Source organism: Cucumis melo, chromosome 10 (assembly GCF_025177605.1).
Source record: "Cucumis melo cultivar AY chromosome 10, USDA_Cmelo_AY_1.0, whole genome shotgun sequence".
NCBI lineage: Eukaryota > Viridiplantae > Streptophyta > Magnoliopsida > Cucurbitales > Cucurbitaceae > Cucumis > Cucumis melo.
This window is the reverse complement of record NC_066866.1, coordinates 21,392,797-21,410,804: the sequence shown is the minus strand read 5'-3', so window position 1 is coordinate 21,410,804 and position 18,008 is coordinate 21,392,797. Positions and strand designations below refer to the sequence as shown.

At 38.1% G+C, this 18,008-nt stretch overlaps 1 protein-coding gene across 1 annotated transcript; it reads right to left on the bottom strand.

Annotated features, from left to right (window-relative positions):
• Positions 1–1,431: 1,431 nt before the first annotated feature.
• On the bottom strand, positions 1,432–16,126 carry LOC127151235 (uncharacterized). Its single transcript, XM_051090677.1, has 3 exons — positions 15,992–16,126; positions 4,481–5,667; positions 1,432–1,838 (listed from the first exon to the last, which is right to left on the bottom strand). Exons 2-3 carry the CDS (start codon positions 5,016–5,018, stop codon positions 1,723–1,725), a joined length of 654 nt encoding a protein of 217 aa, XP_050946634.1. The 5' UTR covers positions 5,019–5,667; positions 15,992–16,126; the 3' UTR covers positions 1,432–1,722.
• Between the last annotated feature and the right edge of the window lie 1,882 nt (positions 16,127–18,008).

Genomic DNA, 18,008 nt, shown 5'->3' with positions numbered 1-18,008 from the left:
TGCGTAGTTTGTATGTATGTGAATGAGTTGTTCTGCTGATGGAGTACGGATGCCTGGATATTTTGTGTAATATAGTTATATTGATGGGTCGTGCTGTTAATTGAAATAGTGAGGTCAATGGAATAAGAAAATCTTGATGTTATGTATAGCTGAATTATGTTGTTGGGCTGCATATTATTGAGTTATGTTGTTGATGGACTAAGGGTTCGGGACCTCATGTGTAGGTTGTGTATTTGCTGATGGACTGTGTTGTAGACTTAATATGAACGTTATGCATAATATAGATTACTTGTAGTTGTGATAGGGTTTGGACTGAGACGAAGTGATTGTCAGGTGAATTTAGAAAGTGATGATTTGACTCGTAGACTGGATTTAGGTAATGTAACAGTATTGTGTGGATTGGATGTATGTATAGTAACATATGAGACTATTAACTAAACGTAAACTGTCTGACTGACTAAACTTATAAACTGAACTGCTAGCTGAACGATAGTGTAATGTGACTGTTGTAGACGGTTTAGTATGGACTGAGGGGTAATGATGAGCTTTATCTATGGGGTAGTATACCTTGCAAGCACGGGTCTTCGAGATCACTAGACTGATACGTGTATCCTTCGGGATCACTAGATTGATATGTGCATCCTTCGGGATTACTAAACTAATACGTGTATCCTTTGGGATCACTAGACTAATACATGTATTCAACGGGATCACTAGACTGATATGTATATCCGACGGGGTCACTAGACATATACGTGTATCTTTCGGGGTCACTAGATTGATATGTGCATCCTTTGGGATCACTAGACTGATACGTGCATCCTTTGGGATCATTAGACTGATACGTGCATCCTTCGGGATCACTAGACTAATACGTGCATCATTTGGGATCACTAGATTGATATGTGCATCCTTCGAGATCACTAAATTGTGTATCCTACGGGATCACTAGACTGATTGATGTGTGCGTTCTACGGAACCACTAGACTGTCTTATGTAGTTTTATGTAGGGTACCCTTTAATAGGAAGCTAACTGTTATTACCGCAGCGAGCCTAGTAGTTGATCCCTTACTGGGTATATTTTTATACTCACCCTTTACTCTTTAACTTTTCAAGCAAAGGTAACGCGAGAGACAAGAAGGATGCGTGAAGGCCATATGGACACATCTAGTTTTTTTTGCTTCCGCTGAACGTAGTTGTTATTTCTGTTTTTTTAATTATTAAATGGAGTCATGGTTAGAACAACTATTTTTCTGTTTTGTTTTGATGACTTCATGGATTATGTTTTGGAACTTTTGGAAAGCGATTTAATTTAGGGCCCAAAATTTCTTTTCTTATGTAGTGAAGGTTTTTAATGAATCGTAAACAGATCTTTTTTTATAAGTTTGTGTGTTTTATTGTCGAGTCTTAGCAGTAAGTAGTAACCTCAGCTTAGTCCGAAAAGTTGGGTCGTTACTGTGTGTACTCTCTACTAAAGACTCACGACTGAACTTTTCTCACTATAGAACAATAACAGTAAGTTCTTGAGAAGTGTGCATAACACCAGCTGGGTCAAATTTCAGTTTTACCCTTGAGTTACTTCTAGTCCTTAACTACCAGTGCTCCTTTAATGAACAACCTATTTATGGTCCAACCACTAAACAGAATTCCTCCCGTACCATAGAGAGGGTAGGGCCATTTGTTCACGTCCTAGAGACACCAGTTAATTAAACACTTATCTACTTACCCTAAATCGAGAAGGGAGTGAATTCCATCTTGTGCGATTACATTTCCAGCTCCTGCTCGGTCTTGTCTCCAAAATGATAAGCATATTGAGTCAGCAATCTGACCATTCTCACCTGTAGAAATCAAAGGACAATCCCTCGCGATTAGGAGTTCATAATACACTCATGATTAAGACTAAAGTTACCTTAGTCATCCTATTGAAATATAAACCTAACTAGTTAAACGGAATTACATCTAGGGGTTACTATTTTGTGGTCAGGTCTTATGTAAACTCATTGCATAGGATACCCTTACTCACATATCACCTACACGAACTCATTGAATCATTAAGTTTATATCAAATACAACGTAAGTTGTATCCATAGTGTTACCAGGATAAGACACCCAACCTTATTCCTATACTATGGACCCTTTAAGTTATATATCAAACATTGATCCCTATATATCTCTACAAACTATTCAAGAAAGATCAAACAACTTAGGATGTTAGTTTACTAGATTTAGGTTATTATAGCAAAACTAATAATATAATCAATAATGGTTTATTGAAATTATAATAATAAAACTTTATTAATAACAGTCAATGGATTATATTTACAATCTACAAAGTTTAGGACATAGAACCCAATATAGCCCTCCTCCGGAGTATGAAGTTCAGTTCGGTTATCAGATGTGTAGACTTCAAAAATCTTTATATGGTTTGAAACAGTCACCTAGAGCATGGCTTGATAGGTTTACTACTTTTGTTAAGTCCCTAGGGTATAGTTAGGGGCACTTTGACCATACTTTTTTTTACAAAGGTCCCCAAGGTTGGGAAGGGTTGCAGTATTTATTGTTTATGTTGATGACATCGTTCTATCTGAGGATGACCACGCTGAAGTTGTCCAACTAAAAAAGAGGATGGGTCATGAGTTTAAAGTCAAAGACTTAGAAAATCTGAAATATTTTCTTTGAATAGAGGTAGTTAAATCTAAAGAAAGTATCTTTGTATCTCAAAAGAAGTATACCCTTGATTTGCTGACTGAGACAGGTATGTTTAGGTGTCGTCCTGCTGATACTCCTATTGAATTCAACTATAAACTGGAAAATTCAGATGATAAAGTTCCAGTCAGTAAACAAAAATATCAGCGCCTTGTGAGTAATTTGATTTACTTGTTCTATAATCGACCAAATATTTCTTTTGTTGTGAGTGTTGTAAGCCTGTTCATGTAGGCTCCCTATGAGAAACACATAGAAGCCCTAAACAGCATATTGAGATACTTAGAAACAACTCATAGAAAAGGATTGATGTTCAGAAAAATAGACAATAAACTATCGCTGCTATTATTGATTCAGGCTAGGCAAATCTTGTAACTTAGAGGAGTAAGAAGCAAAGAGTTGTGGCCAGAAGCAGTGTTGAGGCCAAGTACTATACAAGGCTATACGTTTAGGGATATGTGAGAAAATTTGGCTCTAAAAAGTTTTGTCTATTCGTCATTAGAATTTTAAGACACCAATGAAGTTATTTTATGATAACAAGGCATCCATAACATAGAACTAAATATGTTCGGATTGATTGACACTTCATCAAAGAAAGATTGGACAATGGTAGCATATGCATTCTGTACATTCCTTCATACCAACCGGTTGCCAATGTCCTCGCCAAGAGAGTTCTCAGATAGAACTTTTACTTTTATGTTAGCAAATTGGGTCTAATTGATATCAATGTCCCAACTTGATGGAAAGTGTTAGAAATAGTGGGCTTGGGCCTTAATGAAAGGCCATGGGTAGTTAAGATTTACTTTACCCTAATTTTTTTTTATTTATTTTATCATGATCGTTTTCCTATAAATATTCTCTCGATTTCTACCTTATTTATCATCAGAAAATAATAAGAAAAAAATATCATGGGTTTTCTCACGATACTTGAGTTTCCATGAAAATTTTGTGATTCTTTGTCTCTATTTTTAATATTATGGCATGCAATTTCAAAGTGTAGCTTGTGATAATTGTCGCGCTACTCAAAAGAGTGGAATCACGACAGTTAGAGAATGCAGGGGTGGAAATGATGAGCATAATTTCTAGAGTGTATTGAATGAAGTATCGGATATTCAACATCACAAATGCAACAAGTGCTATGAAAATGCAAGCATTGAAAGAAGAATTTCAAGAATCCCAGTCAAAGTTGAAAGTAGAATTTGAAGAGGCAAAACAATAGATGAAACAATAGATGGAAGAATCTCATGCAACACAAATACAGGAGATGAAAAAGATGATTGAACCAATGATGCAGTTGTGAGGACCATAGAAATAGGTATGAACTAAACCTCTCATAGTAGACACATACATATAGGAGCATAAGGTTGTTGCAATCCTTCAGTTATGGTAGCTTATAATTAATTTGTTTATGTTGTTTTGTGACAAGAGTAAAGAAAGTGTGTAACAAATTGTATTGGTAAGGCCGTTTAATATCTAAACATGCAATAATATGTATTAGAAATTTACAGCCAATCCATGCCTAAAATCACATCAAAGTCCTGCATGTCTAATACTAGCAGGGTCACATCTAACACGTGATTGGCTATCTCTACCCGACATGCCTTTATTTTCTATTTAGACAACAAAACCTCCCAAGATGGAGTAGAAACGGACAAAACACTACCCAACGGTTCTACCTCTAAACCCACATGCCGAACGAAAATAGAGGATATGAACGAGTGGGACGACCCAAACTCAAACAATACAAAAGCATAATGCCCCAAGATTGGGAGCGTACCTGTCACCACTGCACCAGCTCGCTCGACCTCCTGACGGGTAGTGGCAAAAACTCTTCCCTGCTGGGAAGCAGAAGGCTGATGCGGTGTCGTCTCAAAGGGTTTCCGAGGACACGTGTTAGCGGTGTGCCCCAGCTGTCTGCATCGAAAGCAAACCCCGCTCCCTAACAAGCAACGACCTCCATGCACTCTCCTACATCTCCCACAAGGAGGTAGCTCCCTCAACGTCCTCCCTGAAGCTGCTAGCTCCTGACGGTGCCGCTGAAAGATGCCTTCTGACCTCAAGTCTCGCTGCGGTGCCAGCGCAGGCTGCGGCTCCGCCTTCCTCTTCTGACCAAGGCTCAAACCCCTGCTGGTAGCCTTAGATGAATCAACTCTCTCATGCAGGCTCAAATCCAGTGCTATGCGTAGTGCGTCTGCATGAGTGGCTGGTTGGAGGGCTCGAACGATGCCCTGAAGGTCTAGTCTGAGACCTCTAACGAATTTCTCAGTCCTGGCAGCCTCATCCCTTACCACATCAGAAGCGAAACGGGATAGCATGTCGAACTAGGCGTCGTACTGCTCCACGGTCATGTCGCCTTGCTCCAAGTTTATGAATTCTTGTAGCTTGGCGTGCTTCACGTTGGCCGAGAAGAACTTAGCGTAGAAGTTCTCCTTGAACTACTCCCAGGTTATCTTGCTGACGTCGCCCCCAGCATCCTCTCAGCAGTCTCCCACCAGGCGGTGCCCCTAACCTCCAAGAAGAAAACTGCACACTGCACCTTCTGGTCTTCTGGGCACTTCATGTACCGAAAGATAGTCCTTATGGACGTCAACCACATTTGGGCCTTTGTAGGGTTGTCCATGGATCCGTTGAAAGTCTTAGGGTTATACTTCCTAAAGTCTCTCAAATGCTTGGCCTTAGCCGACAGTTGAACTGGCACGGGCTGAGCTTCCACCGGGGCTGGAGGAATGACGGTCTGGTCTTGAACAGGGGCGGCCTGGTTCTGCTAGGCAGCGAGGAAAGGCGCTAGAGCAGGGTGCACCATGTCCTGATAACGCTGCTCCATCGCGGCGAGATCCACCTGGGTGACCGGTGTGTTAGGGTCGACCGCCGGCACAGTAGGTTGCTTCTCTGGCTGGCCACGACCGGCTCCCCTGCCTCCCCTACCACCTCCTCGGCGTGCACCTCTACGTGGCGGCATTCTCCCTAATTTCACCAACAAAAACTTTTCACCACAAGAACATAACACTCAAATTTCTATGTCTAGTCTATTCAGGCAAGATTAAAATCTTAACATTATCAAGGCTTTTAGACATACCTGACGAGTGACGAAGGACCGTATAGCCATAGGGTTAAAATAAGATCAAAACAAAATAAAGACTTACATCGTAAGTCAGTCTACAGAACCTAAAACACTAAGCTCTGATACCAACTGTAACAACCCAACTCCTTATACTGAGTCGAAGTCATTACTAAATGTAAAACACATGGTTTAAGCCATAAGTTTAGTAAAAACGAATAAAACTTCAGAAATTTATTTATGAAAATAAAATCAGGGTAATATGCAAAAATAAAATTAAATACTAAAATCCTACTCGGGCCCTATCTACTTTTAAAGAGATGAAATAGTAAATAGTGAAGAAAAATAAAACTCAGGTATTGAACGTCAAAAAACAGGTGTAAGCGGAAGCAGGAACCCCTATGGCTCGCCACGGTCACTTCTGGTCGCTCGCCAGCTTGCCCTTGCCCCTACCTCGACCTCTACCTGAAAAACATGACATGAAGAGAGTGGGTATAAAATACTCAGTAAGGGACCCACTACTAGTCCCACTAGGTGCCTGTTAGCTTCCTATTAGAGTCCTATAAATGGTACCCAATCTCTGGCACGTTCTCGAACACGTGCAACATGCGCTCCCGTAGGAACAAAAATCTGATCTTCGGCGTCCCGAAGGAGCACCTAGGACATGCTGGTCTGTAGTGAACCCGGGGGTAACACTAAGACAATCGGGATGCGAGGATCCTGTCGGATCACTCGAATCATATCTATATCCATGCTAGACTGGTGTCCCGTCGGACCACACAGTCCTAAATAGGTGGTGATTCCGAAGGACACCCATGCAGGTACGACTCTAATAGGCTAAGCTAACAAGTACCCTAACCATAACATACAAGCACATAGCATCACCATGTAATCAACCAGTCTAATCGCCATTTCACAAACCATCACAATATCCAACATACAATTACAACAAGTCACATCATCACAACATCAAACCATCAAGTAACCACATCATCAATCACATCATGCTATCATTAATTACATGTGTTATGCAGTCTAATTCTTCACAAGCATGACTAGAGGTGCAATTGATCTCATGGTCCTAATCACAGAGCTAGTAGTAGAAGTCTCATACCTGGAGAATTGCTCGACGAGTCCTAACAGTAACAACACGCTTCCTCAAGCGGCGCAAGTCCTAAAGGGGTCAAAAGTTCACAATTTAGTAATTTTCCCTTGAGGGTAAATTTGGTCCAAGACTTACTGGAGGCGACTTACCCACGGTCGAGGTTGAAATGCTTGAGCCCCTACCAAAAACTTCCAACACTTCTAGGTCACTCAGTCCAAGACGTTCCTTAAGCGATAATAATTTAATTTAGTCTAATTAAATTATTTAGGTCCAAAAATTGAGTCTTTGCTGGGTATGCCAAAACAAATAATCAACTTACCAAAAATTAGGTGGAGAAGAGCCAAACTAGGCTTGGTGGCTCGGCTGGAGGAGCAGGAACCGGCTCGGCTTGGACGCAGGCACAACTCGGCTCAGTACAGAAGCTACGCGCGTGCGGCTCGGCTTGCGGCAGAAGGGAGGCGCGGCTTGGCTCGCACGCGGGCACGGCTCGGCTACGCAGGTGCACGAGGAGCGGTTGCGCGGGTTGAGTTCTGGGTCGAAGGCGCGCGTCTCTTGTTCGGGTCGGAAGCGCGGGATGACTGCAGCAGACGGTGCAGCTCGGGTCGCGAAGTGCGATACGACGGCGTGACGACGGAGGAGACGCGGCGCTTGGCAGGAGTTCGTCGAGCGCGGGCGGAGCTGCGACTGTCGAGTGAATGGACGCGGTCGGCTTCGGGTTCGGGCGACGGCCGAAACGCGGCTGGGCTTTCGACGGCTGAAGATTCGGCTACGCGGGACGGCTAGGCTTTGGCGGATCGGCGACGACTTGCAGAGGTCGGCGGCTAGGGTTTCAAAATGCTCTTTAGTTGCTCTCTTCTTTCTTTTTTTTTTTCCAAAAATAAGTTTCTCCCTTTTTTGTACACGGGTCCCAACACTTATTTAAACCCATTTACTCTATCTTCTCTCTCTTTCCCTAAATCTCACCAAAATTCCCTTTTTTTGTTCTCCTTCTTTTTTTTTGAAAATTTCTTTCCTTCTTTTCCTCAATTAGGTCCTCACACCACTCCCTTAACCAACCAACATTTACTTAACAACCAAAACTTCACCAATTTATTTCCAAATAAAACAATTAAAAACCAAACAAAATAAAAACTCCAAACCTTAATTAATCAAAAATCAAAAGATAAGGTTCCTCAAATAAATTCAAATTTTCCATAACCACACTTAAATAGTAATAAAAAGGAAATTAAATTTGTCGAGGCGTTACACTCATCGTCCCAGACGAAATCTTCGAACATGTCCATACTTAGAATGACATGAAAGTAAAGTACATTATTTAAACTTCAAAGAAACCAAAATGGATGTCAGAAACCTAAACTTAGGTACTACAACCCCTATGTACCCAATCTCTCAATTTTCACTATTTTCTACAAATGTAACCAACAATAGAGACTCAACTTACACATACACTCACATCGACGTGCCACCAAACGTAACAATTACATTTAAACCTTCAAAGTGTCGTTTAAGCCCCCATCCCAAACTCAGTCCATGATCAAATTACAACCTCTAAGTACCCAACCTCTCAAATTTCACTCTTTCTATAAATGTAACAATCATTCAAACTGAATATACACACTCGTTACACATAAACTCACTTTGGCATGTCACCTAACGTACCAATTACATTGAAACCTTCAAAGTGACGGTTAATTAAGACACACCCTCAAATTTACTCTGTGATCAAAGTATAACCACTAAGTACCCAATCTCTCAACTTTCACTCGTTCTACAAAATGTAACCAACAATAGAGACTCAACTTACACACAAACTCACTTTCGACGTACCACTGAAAGTAACAATTACATTTAACCCTTGAAAGTTTCGTTTAATCCCACCCCCCCGATTCACTTTATGATCAAACTACGACCCCTGAGTACCCAACCTCTCATAAACTCACTTCAGCAAGCCACCCAACAAAACAACTACACCGAAACCTTCAAAGTAACATTAAACCACCCACCCTCACCCCCTTAAACTCACTGCATGATATAACTACTCAAAACAACCCAACCTCTCAACTTTGAAATGTAACAATAGAATCACCAAACCTTGACTCCTTACACGTAAACTCACTTCGACGTGCCATCCAACGTAACAACTACATTAAACATAAATGTTCAATCCCCCTCTCAAACTCACTCCATGATCAAACTACACCTTATAATTACCAAATCTCACAACTTTCAATAAAGCTAAGTTTAAACTAAAGGCTAAAATACGGGATAGCCAGAACAAATCATTAGAATTCAAAAGCTAAATTTAAACTAAAGGCTACAATAACTGTAGGATAGCCAGAACCAATCATCATAATTCAGAAGCTAAGTTAAACTAAAGGTTACCATAACTGCACGATAGCCAAAACGAACCATTTGAAAAAAGTTTATCTATCTTCAATAAAAAAATTAAAAATTTAAAAAATACGTGAAAGAAGCTAGAGCTTTTATAAATCCCTTGCGATTCGTATATATATTTTCATTATTAAGTTTTCTAAATTTCATTATTCAATGATATGCATATCTAACAAACTTACTTTTGTATCATTGTAGGTCTGGAATTGGTGTAAAATGATGTACGCGGCTTGTTAGGAGACATACGTAGTTTTTTGTTTTTTATGTAATTTTTTGAACATTTACTATATTACGTACTTTTTTGGAACATTCATAAACATATGAAATTATTTTTGAATTTGGTATTTTATATAATTATTTAATAATTTATTGCTTATTTTCTATAATTTGATTCAATTTAAATCTAATTGGAATAAAAAAAGTATAGATTATTCAATAAAAACAATTCAAAAAAAATAAAAAAATATAATTCTAAAAGCTTTCCCGACATAGCATATATGTCGAGAATGGGGAGTCATTCTTGACGCACTTAAAATAGCATCAGGAAAACTGTTTCCAACGTTGCATCGAGACAACGTCGGAGAATGTCGTTTTTCGACATCTTGACAATGTTGGCAATAGTGACATTAGGAGACATCCACCCTCGATGTCGTGTTGGTAGAGCATCGGGAATAGGTCTCCCACACATTTCTCCTGACACGCTTCTCGACGTCGCTTCTGTATCGGAAAATTAGTTCCTGACGTATTTGAAGCCTACTTCGATGCTTTAGTGCATCGAGAATGCCCCGTTGTAGTGTCATCTTAAATGGGAACTTGTAAATCATTAAGCAGATCCAACATTTCATTTTCTTAAAAAAAGGTTGCTAGCTCTATGCAAGTTCACTAGCTCTCCATGATACACACAATCACTCCACACCCTCTATTGATACTCAAATTGAGTTCATACATTTTTTACATGGACACCTTGTACATTTGTAATCATTGACTTGAAATTTTGGAATCTTTTAAATTTGGGACACTCCCTTTCTATACTCAACCAACAATTTATTTCTACGTTTGATCTGTAACGCCCAAATTAAGGTAATTTATTCTTAATTATCTTAAGTTTAATTTTTTAATTAGTGTTGGAATTAATTTGGGAGTTAATTGATTTAATTGTTGAAATATTTCATTTGTGGAGATTGGAATTTATTAGATATTTTGAAAAATATCTAATTGTTTAAAGTTGGTATCAGAGCCTAAGTTTTTAGGTTCTGCAGACTGACTTACAATGTAAGTCTTTGTTTTTGGTTTTTACCCTATGGGTAATATGGTCCTTCGTCACTCACCAGGCATGTTTTATGATTTTAAATGAGTATTTGAAGTTTTGACCATGAACATTTGTTTTACCTTTCAATTTAATTTAAGAAATTTTATTTTTCTTTTGAGTAGTAATGATCTCAGCTTAGTCTAAACAGTTGGTATCATCGAACGGTAGCCAAGTCATGCAAGTCGCCGCGTCTGTTTGTCGTCGACCATTTTCGTTCGTTCGTCGCCGTCCCTTTTTTTCGTTTTGTCTTCTCCGTCGTCAGCCATCGCAGTCGGTCGTCTTCTGTCGCTTCTTCATCAGTTGTCGCTGCCGGTTGTCTTTCGTTGTATCATTTTGCCGAGCAGCGATTGTCAACGAACCGTCAGCTACCGTCGTCGTCGAACGTCTGATCAAGCCGTCGATCCGGTTCGTGTTAGTCCGTCCTAGCCAAGCTGCAGATCCGAGTTGACCCGTAAATGAGCCACTCCCAGCCGCCGAGTCGTGCGTGTGTGTGTGAGCCATGTCCTCCAGCCGCCCGTGCTGTGCTTGCGTGTGCGAGCCATGCCTGAGTTAATCGAGCCATCCTTTTCCTTCAGCCGCATGCGAGCCTCACGCCAGCCACACTTGAGCCACTTCTAGTCTCAGCTTGAGCAGAGATGAGTCACCTAGCCATTTTTGAGCCGCCAAGCCTATTTTGGCCTTTTCACCTATATCTTTGGTAAGTTTGATTTGTGTTTTGGTTAATGCCCAAGAAAGAATTAGTTGGACCATAAATAATTTAATTTGGATTAAATTGAATTGTTTTTCTTAAAGGATTGGAAGTGAGCTGTGGAACGTTGTCCTAAATCAAGGTTGAGTTGGATTGGACATCAACTTTGGGTAAGTTAACTTAACTAGATTTTTGGATCCTAAATTAACTGCAAATTATCATCTTAGTATTTTATCCTTATTGTTTAGGATTTTCTGAGGAAGCTTGATTTTGCTGTCAGTAGTGTATTTTTGTGAATTAAGCTAATCTCCAGGTAAGAGATTCTTCTACTAGACTTACGAATTGAAGTAAAAGCTTGCATGTAACTTTCTCATTATGCACTTATGTAGCTAATATGCATAATGTGTATATGTTTATGATGATTGATATTCATGAGTAGTTTATGTTGATGACTGATAGATCCGACTGAGTTATGTTTATGATGATTATTTATGATGATGTTGTGATTATAACCTGGCCTGAATTAAATTAGATAATGTATGAATTGAAGGAATGGAATTCCTAAAGCGAAAGCGTATGAATGCCGTGCAAGTGAAATTCAATTTATGAAACCAATAAATTCAAAGAAAAAAATAAACATGCTTCTCATGGAGGAAAAGGTGAAAATAAACTAACCTTAATATATATATATATGTATTAATTAAATTAAATAAAATCAATATAAATTTAATTAATATATATTATATCTCATATAATATAAAGTCAATATAAATTTAATTACAAATATATTATATCTCATATAATATAAACTTTATATTATATCATATATAATATAACCAATGGTTTAGATATCTCATATAATCTATAGTTCTAATATGAATTGAATTCAATTTTAACCTATAGTTTATTTATAAATCTCATTCATATTATTATTATTATTTGAATCATATTCAAATATTAACTTCTCTCATAAAAAACTTTACATTATAATGTATCAAATACATTATATTAATTGTATCATATACAATTTATTCCCTTTAATCAATTTGAACAATTCAAATTAAACCAAAATAAATTTGATTATCATTTATCCTTATTGAGCTAACAAGGGGACCTTATGGACCTACAGATTGAAGCTCCAATGAAATGAGATTAATTAATTAAACTCTTTAATTAAATTTAATCTATATTCATTAACTATTAGTCATTCCACTAAAGACTAATAGTTGCACTCTTCTAACTGTAGATATATTTTTTTGTCCATTAGATATAACCAATCAATAGTGCAATGACCCTTCACAAATTGCTCCTAAGTACAGCTAGGTCAAAAATTACCGTTTTGCCCCTGTAGTTACATCTAACTCCTTAAGTACCATTAAGTCCTATAATGAACAATAATTATAGTCCCACTATAACTGAACTCCTCTCAGGCCAAGAGAGGGTGTGGTTCCACATTGTTCAAGTCTTGAAATCAACCCTTAAGAGAGCAATTTCTCTACTTACTCTATCTATAGAGAAGGAGTGAATTCCTTCTTGTGTAGCTGTGTTCCCAGCTCCCCAATCAGACGAATCCCCAAAATGATAGGCATATTGAGTCGGCTACATAGGCCACTCTCACCCATATAAATCAAAGGATCGCCTTCATAGGCAGGAGTTCACAATTCACTCAGGATTCAGGTCAAGTCACCTATAGTCATTCTGGTGAAATGTAGTCTCAACTAGTAACGGTGTTAATAAGAGAGACTATTCATTTCATGGCCCAGTCTTATACAAACTCTCTATATAGAATACCCTCGCTCTAATGTCTCGACATGAATGATTAGGATTAAATCATTTGTAGCACTTTAGAACAATTGTAACAACTACAAAGCAGACCGTATTCGTAGTGTCACTAGGATAAGGTATCCAGCCTTATCCATTTACTACAGACCATTTAGGTTATCACTTAAACATGATCTACTTGTATGTCTCCACAGACATGTTTAGGTTATAGAAGATAACCTTGGATGTTAGTTTATTAGTTTTGTGAGTTAATGCTACTAAATGTCAAATAAAATAAAACACTTTATTTTATTAGATAAATAAAAAGTTTGTATAATATATACAATTACAAACTACAAGACCACGAGATTTAGGGCATCAACCCCAACATAAATAATATTATGATTGCATTATGAAAACTTCTGTTGCCACATAGAGGTGCAAGCAAAGGTGGTAGGGGGAGGCAAAGGAGCTGGACGTATCAAGCCTGAAGAGTAACCTGCTGTACAAGCTGCCAATCCTACTGCAGCCGTCACTTAAGCAGACCTCGCTGCAATGGAGAAGAGATACTAGAATATGCTGAGAGATGCTTTAGCACCATTTCATGCTGCCAACCGCCTCTCCTTCAGCCCCAGTGGAATCTCAGATCGTGCCAGACCAACTGTCAGCAGAGGCTAAACATCTGAGAGACTTGAGGATGTACAACTTCAAGACATTTGACGGGTCTATGGACAACCCCACCAAGGCTCAGATGTGGTTGACTTCTATAGAGACCATCTTCAGGTACATGAAGTGCCCTAATGACCAGAATATTCAGTGCGCAATTTTCTTCTTGGAAGATAGAGGTACCACCTGGTGGGAGACTGCTGAGAGGGTACTAGGTGGTAATGTCAACCAGATAACCTAGGAGCAGTTCAAGGAGAGCTTCTATGCAAAATTCTTCTCTACCAGCCTGAGTTATGCTAAGCAGCAAAAGTTTCTAAATCTGAAGCAAGGCGACATGACTGTGGACTAGTATGACGCAAAGTTTAATATACTATCCCGTTTTGCTCCTGATGTAGTAAGAGATGAGGCTGTCAAGATCGAGAAGTTTGTTAGAGGCCTTAGACTAGACCTCTAGGGTTTCGTTCGAGCCTTCAGGCCAACCCCCATGCTGATGCACTGCGCCTAGTAGTGGATATGAGTATGCACGAGAGAGCTAATCCATCTAAGGTTGCATGAAGAGTGTCAATCCCAGGTAAGAAGAGGAAGGCTAAGTTGCAACCTACTATTGCGCCACAGAGGAATATGAGGTTAGGAGGTGTTTTCCAGCAGCACCACTAGGAACTTGCTGCTGCAGGAAAGACTTTGAGAAAGCCACCTGCCTATCGTAGCTGTGGAAGATCTAATGGAGGACGTTGCTTAGCAAGAAATGGAGTTTGTTACAAGCACAAGCAGTCGAGACATATAGCTGACTTTTGTCCTCATAAATTGCTTGAGACTACTTCAAACCAGACTTCCACTTCCCAGTAGGGAAGAGTATTTGCCACTACTCGTCAGGAGGCCGAGCAAGCTGGTACTATGGTGACAGGTACACTTCGAATCTTGGGGCACTTCGCATTTGTTTTGTTTGACTCTGGATCATCTCATTCTTTTATATCCTTAGTTTTTGTTTGGCTTGTTAGGAGACATACGTAGTTTTTTTTTCTTTACTTTGGTTTATGGTTTAGAAATAATGCTCCTGCTGTATTATGGATCTGATGAATAGGGTGTTTAAGGATTTCTTAGACACTTTTCTTATAGTTTTCATTGATGACATCTTGGTTTACTCTAAGATAGAGGTTGAGCATGAAGAGCACTTGCATCAGGTTTTGGAGACTTTTCGAACTAATAAGCTATACGCTAAGTTTTCTAAATGTGAGTTCTGGCTGAAGAAGGTATATTTTCTTGGGCATGTCGTATCTAGTGAGGGAGTCTCTGTAGACCCAGCGAAGATTGAAGTTGTTACTAGTTGGCCTCGACCCTTTACAGTCAGTGAAGTTCGTAGTTTTCTGGGTTTAGTGGAAGATTTCTCTATAGTCACCTATTATTACAGAAGGTTCGTGGAAGATTTCTCTTGTATAGCCAGTCCTTTGACTCAGTTGACCAGGAAGAGGACTTCTTTTGTTTGAAGCCTAGCATGTGAGAGTGGTTTCTAGGAGCTTAAGTAGAAGCTTGTGACTGCACCAGTCCTTTCAGTGCCAGATGGGTGTAGAAGTTTGGTGATCTACAGTGACACCTCCAAGAAAGGACTGGGTTGTGTTTTGATGCAGCAAGGTAAGGTAGTTGCTTATAACTCTCGTCAGTTGAAGAGTCACAAGCAGAACTACCCTACCCATGATTCAAGGATTAGAACTTTCGAAGACGAAAGTTTCTCAAAGGAGGGAAGATTGTAACGCCCTAAATTAAGGTAACTTATTCTTAATTATCTTAAGTTTAATTGATTTAATTGTTGAAATATTTGATTTGTGGAGATTGGAATTTGTTAGATATTTTTGAAAATATCTAATTGTTTAAAGTTGGTATCAGAGCCTAAGTTTTTAGGTTCTGCAGACTAACTTACGATGTATGTCTTTGTTTTTGGTTTTTACCCTATGGCTAATACAGTCCTCTGTCACTCGCCAGGTATGTTTAATGATTTTAAATGAGTATTTGAAGTTTTGACCATGAACATTTGTTTTACCTTTCAATTTAATTTAAGAAATTTTATTTTTCTTTTGAGTAGTAATGATCTCAGCTTAGTATAAAAAGTTGGGTCGTTACATGATCCAACCTTTGTTCATCGTTAAAGTCATAAAACATAAATAGGTTTGACTATTGAAAGTTAGATAATGTAGTTGAGATGATATAAAAAAAATATCATCAGAGACATATATCATCAACTAAGTGAGTAATATTAGCTACGCATAAACTGTTAACCTTTCAAGGAAAGGAAGAAATCTTAAGAGATAATATTACCTTGGCTTTTGATGAGTGGATACTGGATTCTCATTTTGGATCAAAAAAAGTTTCGATCTCTATTATTTTTGGTGCGTAATTTTCATTATTGAGAAGGAGACTCATTGCCAAGGGAATAATTACAAAAAGTCTTCGAAACTTATGCCCAAACAAAAACATGAAACTAAAACTTTATAAAGGACAAAACTTCAATAGGTTCCTCTTCACACCATGAAAAATCTCTATTTTTCCTCTCCCTTAAAAATTTCACAAAATTTCAACCACCAGTTAACCAAAAAAAAGGTTAAGGAGAATAACGACCAACAATATTTAGCCTCAAACCTGCACTTCTACAACAAAATATTAATCTCACTCAACCACAAATGTCCAAATTATCTCACAAAAAATTTTCGACCAAAAATTAACTCCAACGTACACAATAATAAAATTCACCAACAATATTCACATACATTAAAAATATCATAAAATTTCAAGTACAAATTAATATACACAGTTGCAATCCCTAAATTCATACCAAAAAAAAAAAAAAAACTTTTACATAATTCTCGTTTAATTCCATACTTTCTTCCCCTAACTATTTTCCTTTTCTTCAATCACACGAAGCAAATTAGGGAAAGTCATATAAACTTAGGCCTTTCACTAAAAACAATAAGAACAAAGAACAAAATCAAATATTCATGATTCATACTCTAAAACAGAAGAAATACTTGGATTGCCTTATTTCTAAACCATAAACCAAAGTAAAGAAAAAAAAACCATATACGTACCGGAAGAAGGCAACGATGGAAAGGGACGGGTCACAAGCAGTCAGTGGCAGACGGCAACGACGAGCTACTAATGGACTTTGTCGAGGTTGAACGACAAGCAATTGTTCTTTTCGATCTTCTCCGTCTCTCAGCTCCCTCTGTCTCTTTCTCATCTAAATTTGGTTTATAGATTTGTAATAGGCTTTTTTATAGAGGAGCTCCCAACGCACCACGAAAGCATTGGAAGTTCCCCACCATTCCCAACACCATTAGTTAAACTTTCGGAATGCCCAAATAAATCTCGACGTCTACATGCAAGGCATGAGGATAAAAAAATAATTATTTAAATTCCTTTCTGTCGACGCCATGAGATTTGTTTGGGTATTCTTGACGTTTAGCTAACGACATCAGGAATGTCCACACCAATCCCGAGGTTTTACATTTAGTGTTTGAGAATAGTCAATCTTCTGACACAAGTCTTATTCATCGATGGAAACCCTATCTCCCAATGGTTTATCTCCCGAAGTGTTAAAGAATCATATGGATATAATGATTTTCTTGAAGTGAATAGAGTAACTACCAAACAAAGAAAAAAGAATTTGATGCCTATGCCAGTAAGAAAATTATAGAATATGGAAGAAATTGGAAGTTCTTTGACTCTAAGATCTCATATCCTAGATTTAGATACCTTATATGAGATTAGCGAGAATGAGATGAATTTTATTTACCTTTTCTCATAGCAAAGGATAAGATGGATATTTCATAAGGGGTCTTTTAAAAAATATAACAAAATGACAAAATATTTACATTGTATAGATAATTTTGAAAATGCAAAAGCCCACAAGCTCAAAATGAAAAATACCAAAAATGCTCCGTCAACCATGTCATCAACAACACACGTAATATATTTGGTACACGATCATTTAGATTTGGCTATCATTTAAAACACGATAATTTATATTTGGTCGTTTAGATTTGGATAGCTAAATTTAAACGATTTATTTTTTCAATTCTATCGTTTAATTTTGTTACACGATCGTTTATATTTGGTCGTTTAGATTTGGCTACCCCAAATGTAAACGATTTTTTTTTCAAAATTGGGTACACGATCGTTTATTTTTCAAGATTATTTGATATACGATCGTTTAGAGTTGGCTAAACAATTTTTTTAAAATTCTTTTGGTATATGATTGTTTATTTTTTTTACACGATCGTTTAGATTTGGCTACTTCAATCTAAACGAATTTTTTCAACATTCTTTATACATGATC

Coding starts and splice junctions, on each gene's coding strand:
- LOC127151235 (XM_051090677.1), bottom strand. CDS start 5,018: ATGCTATCCCGTTTCGCTTCTGATGTGGTAAGGGATGAGGCTGCCAGG. Junction 1,839..4,480: donor AGCTGGTGCAGTGGTGACAG/GTACGCTCCCAA, acceptor TGATTTCTACAG/GTGAGAATGGTCAGATTGCT.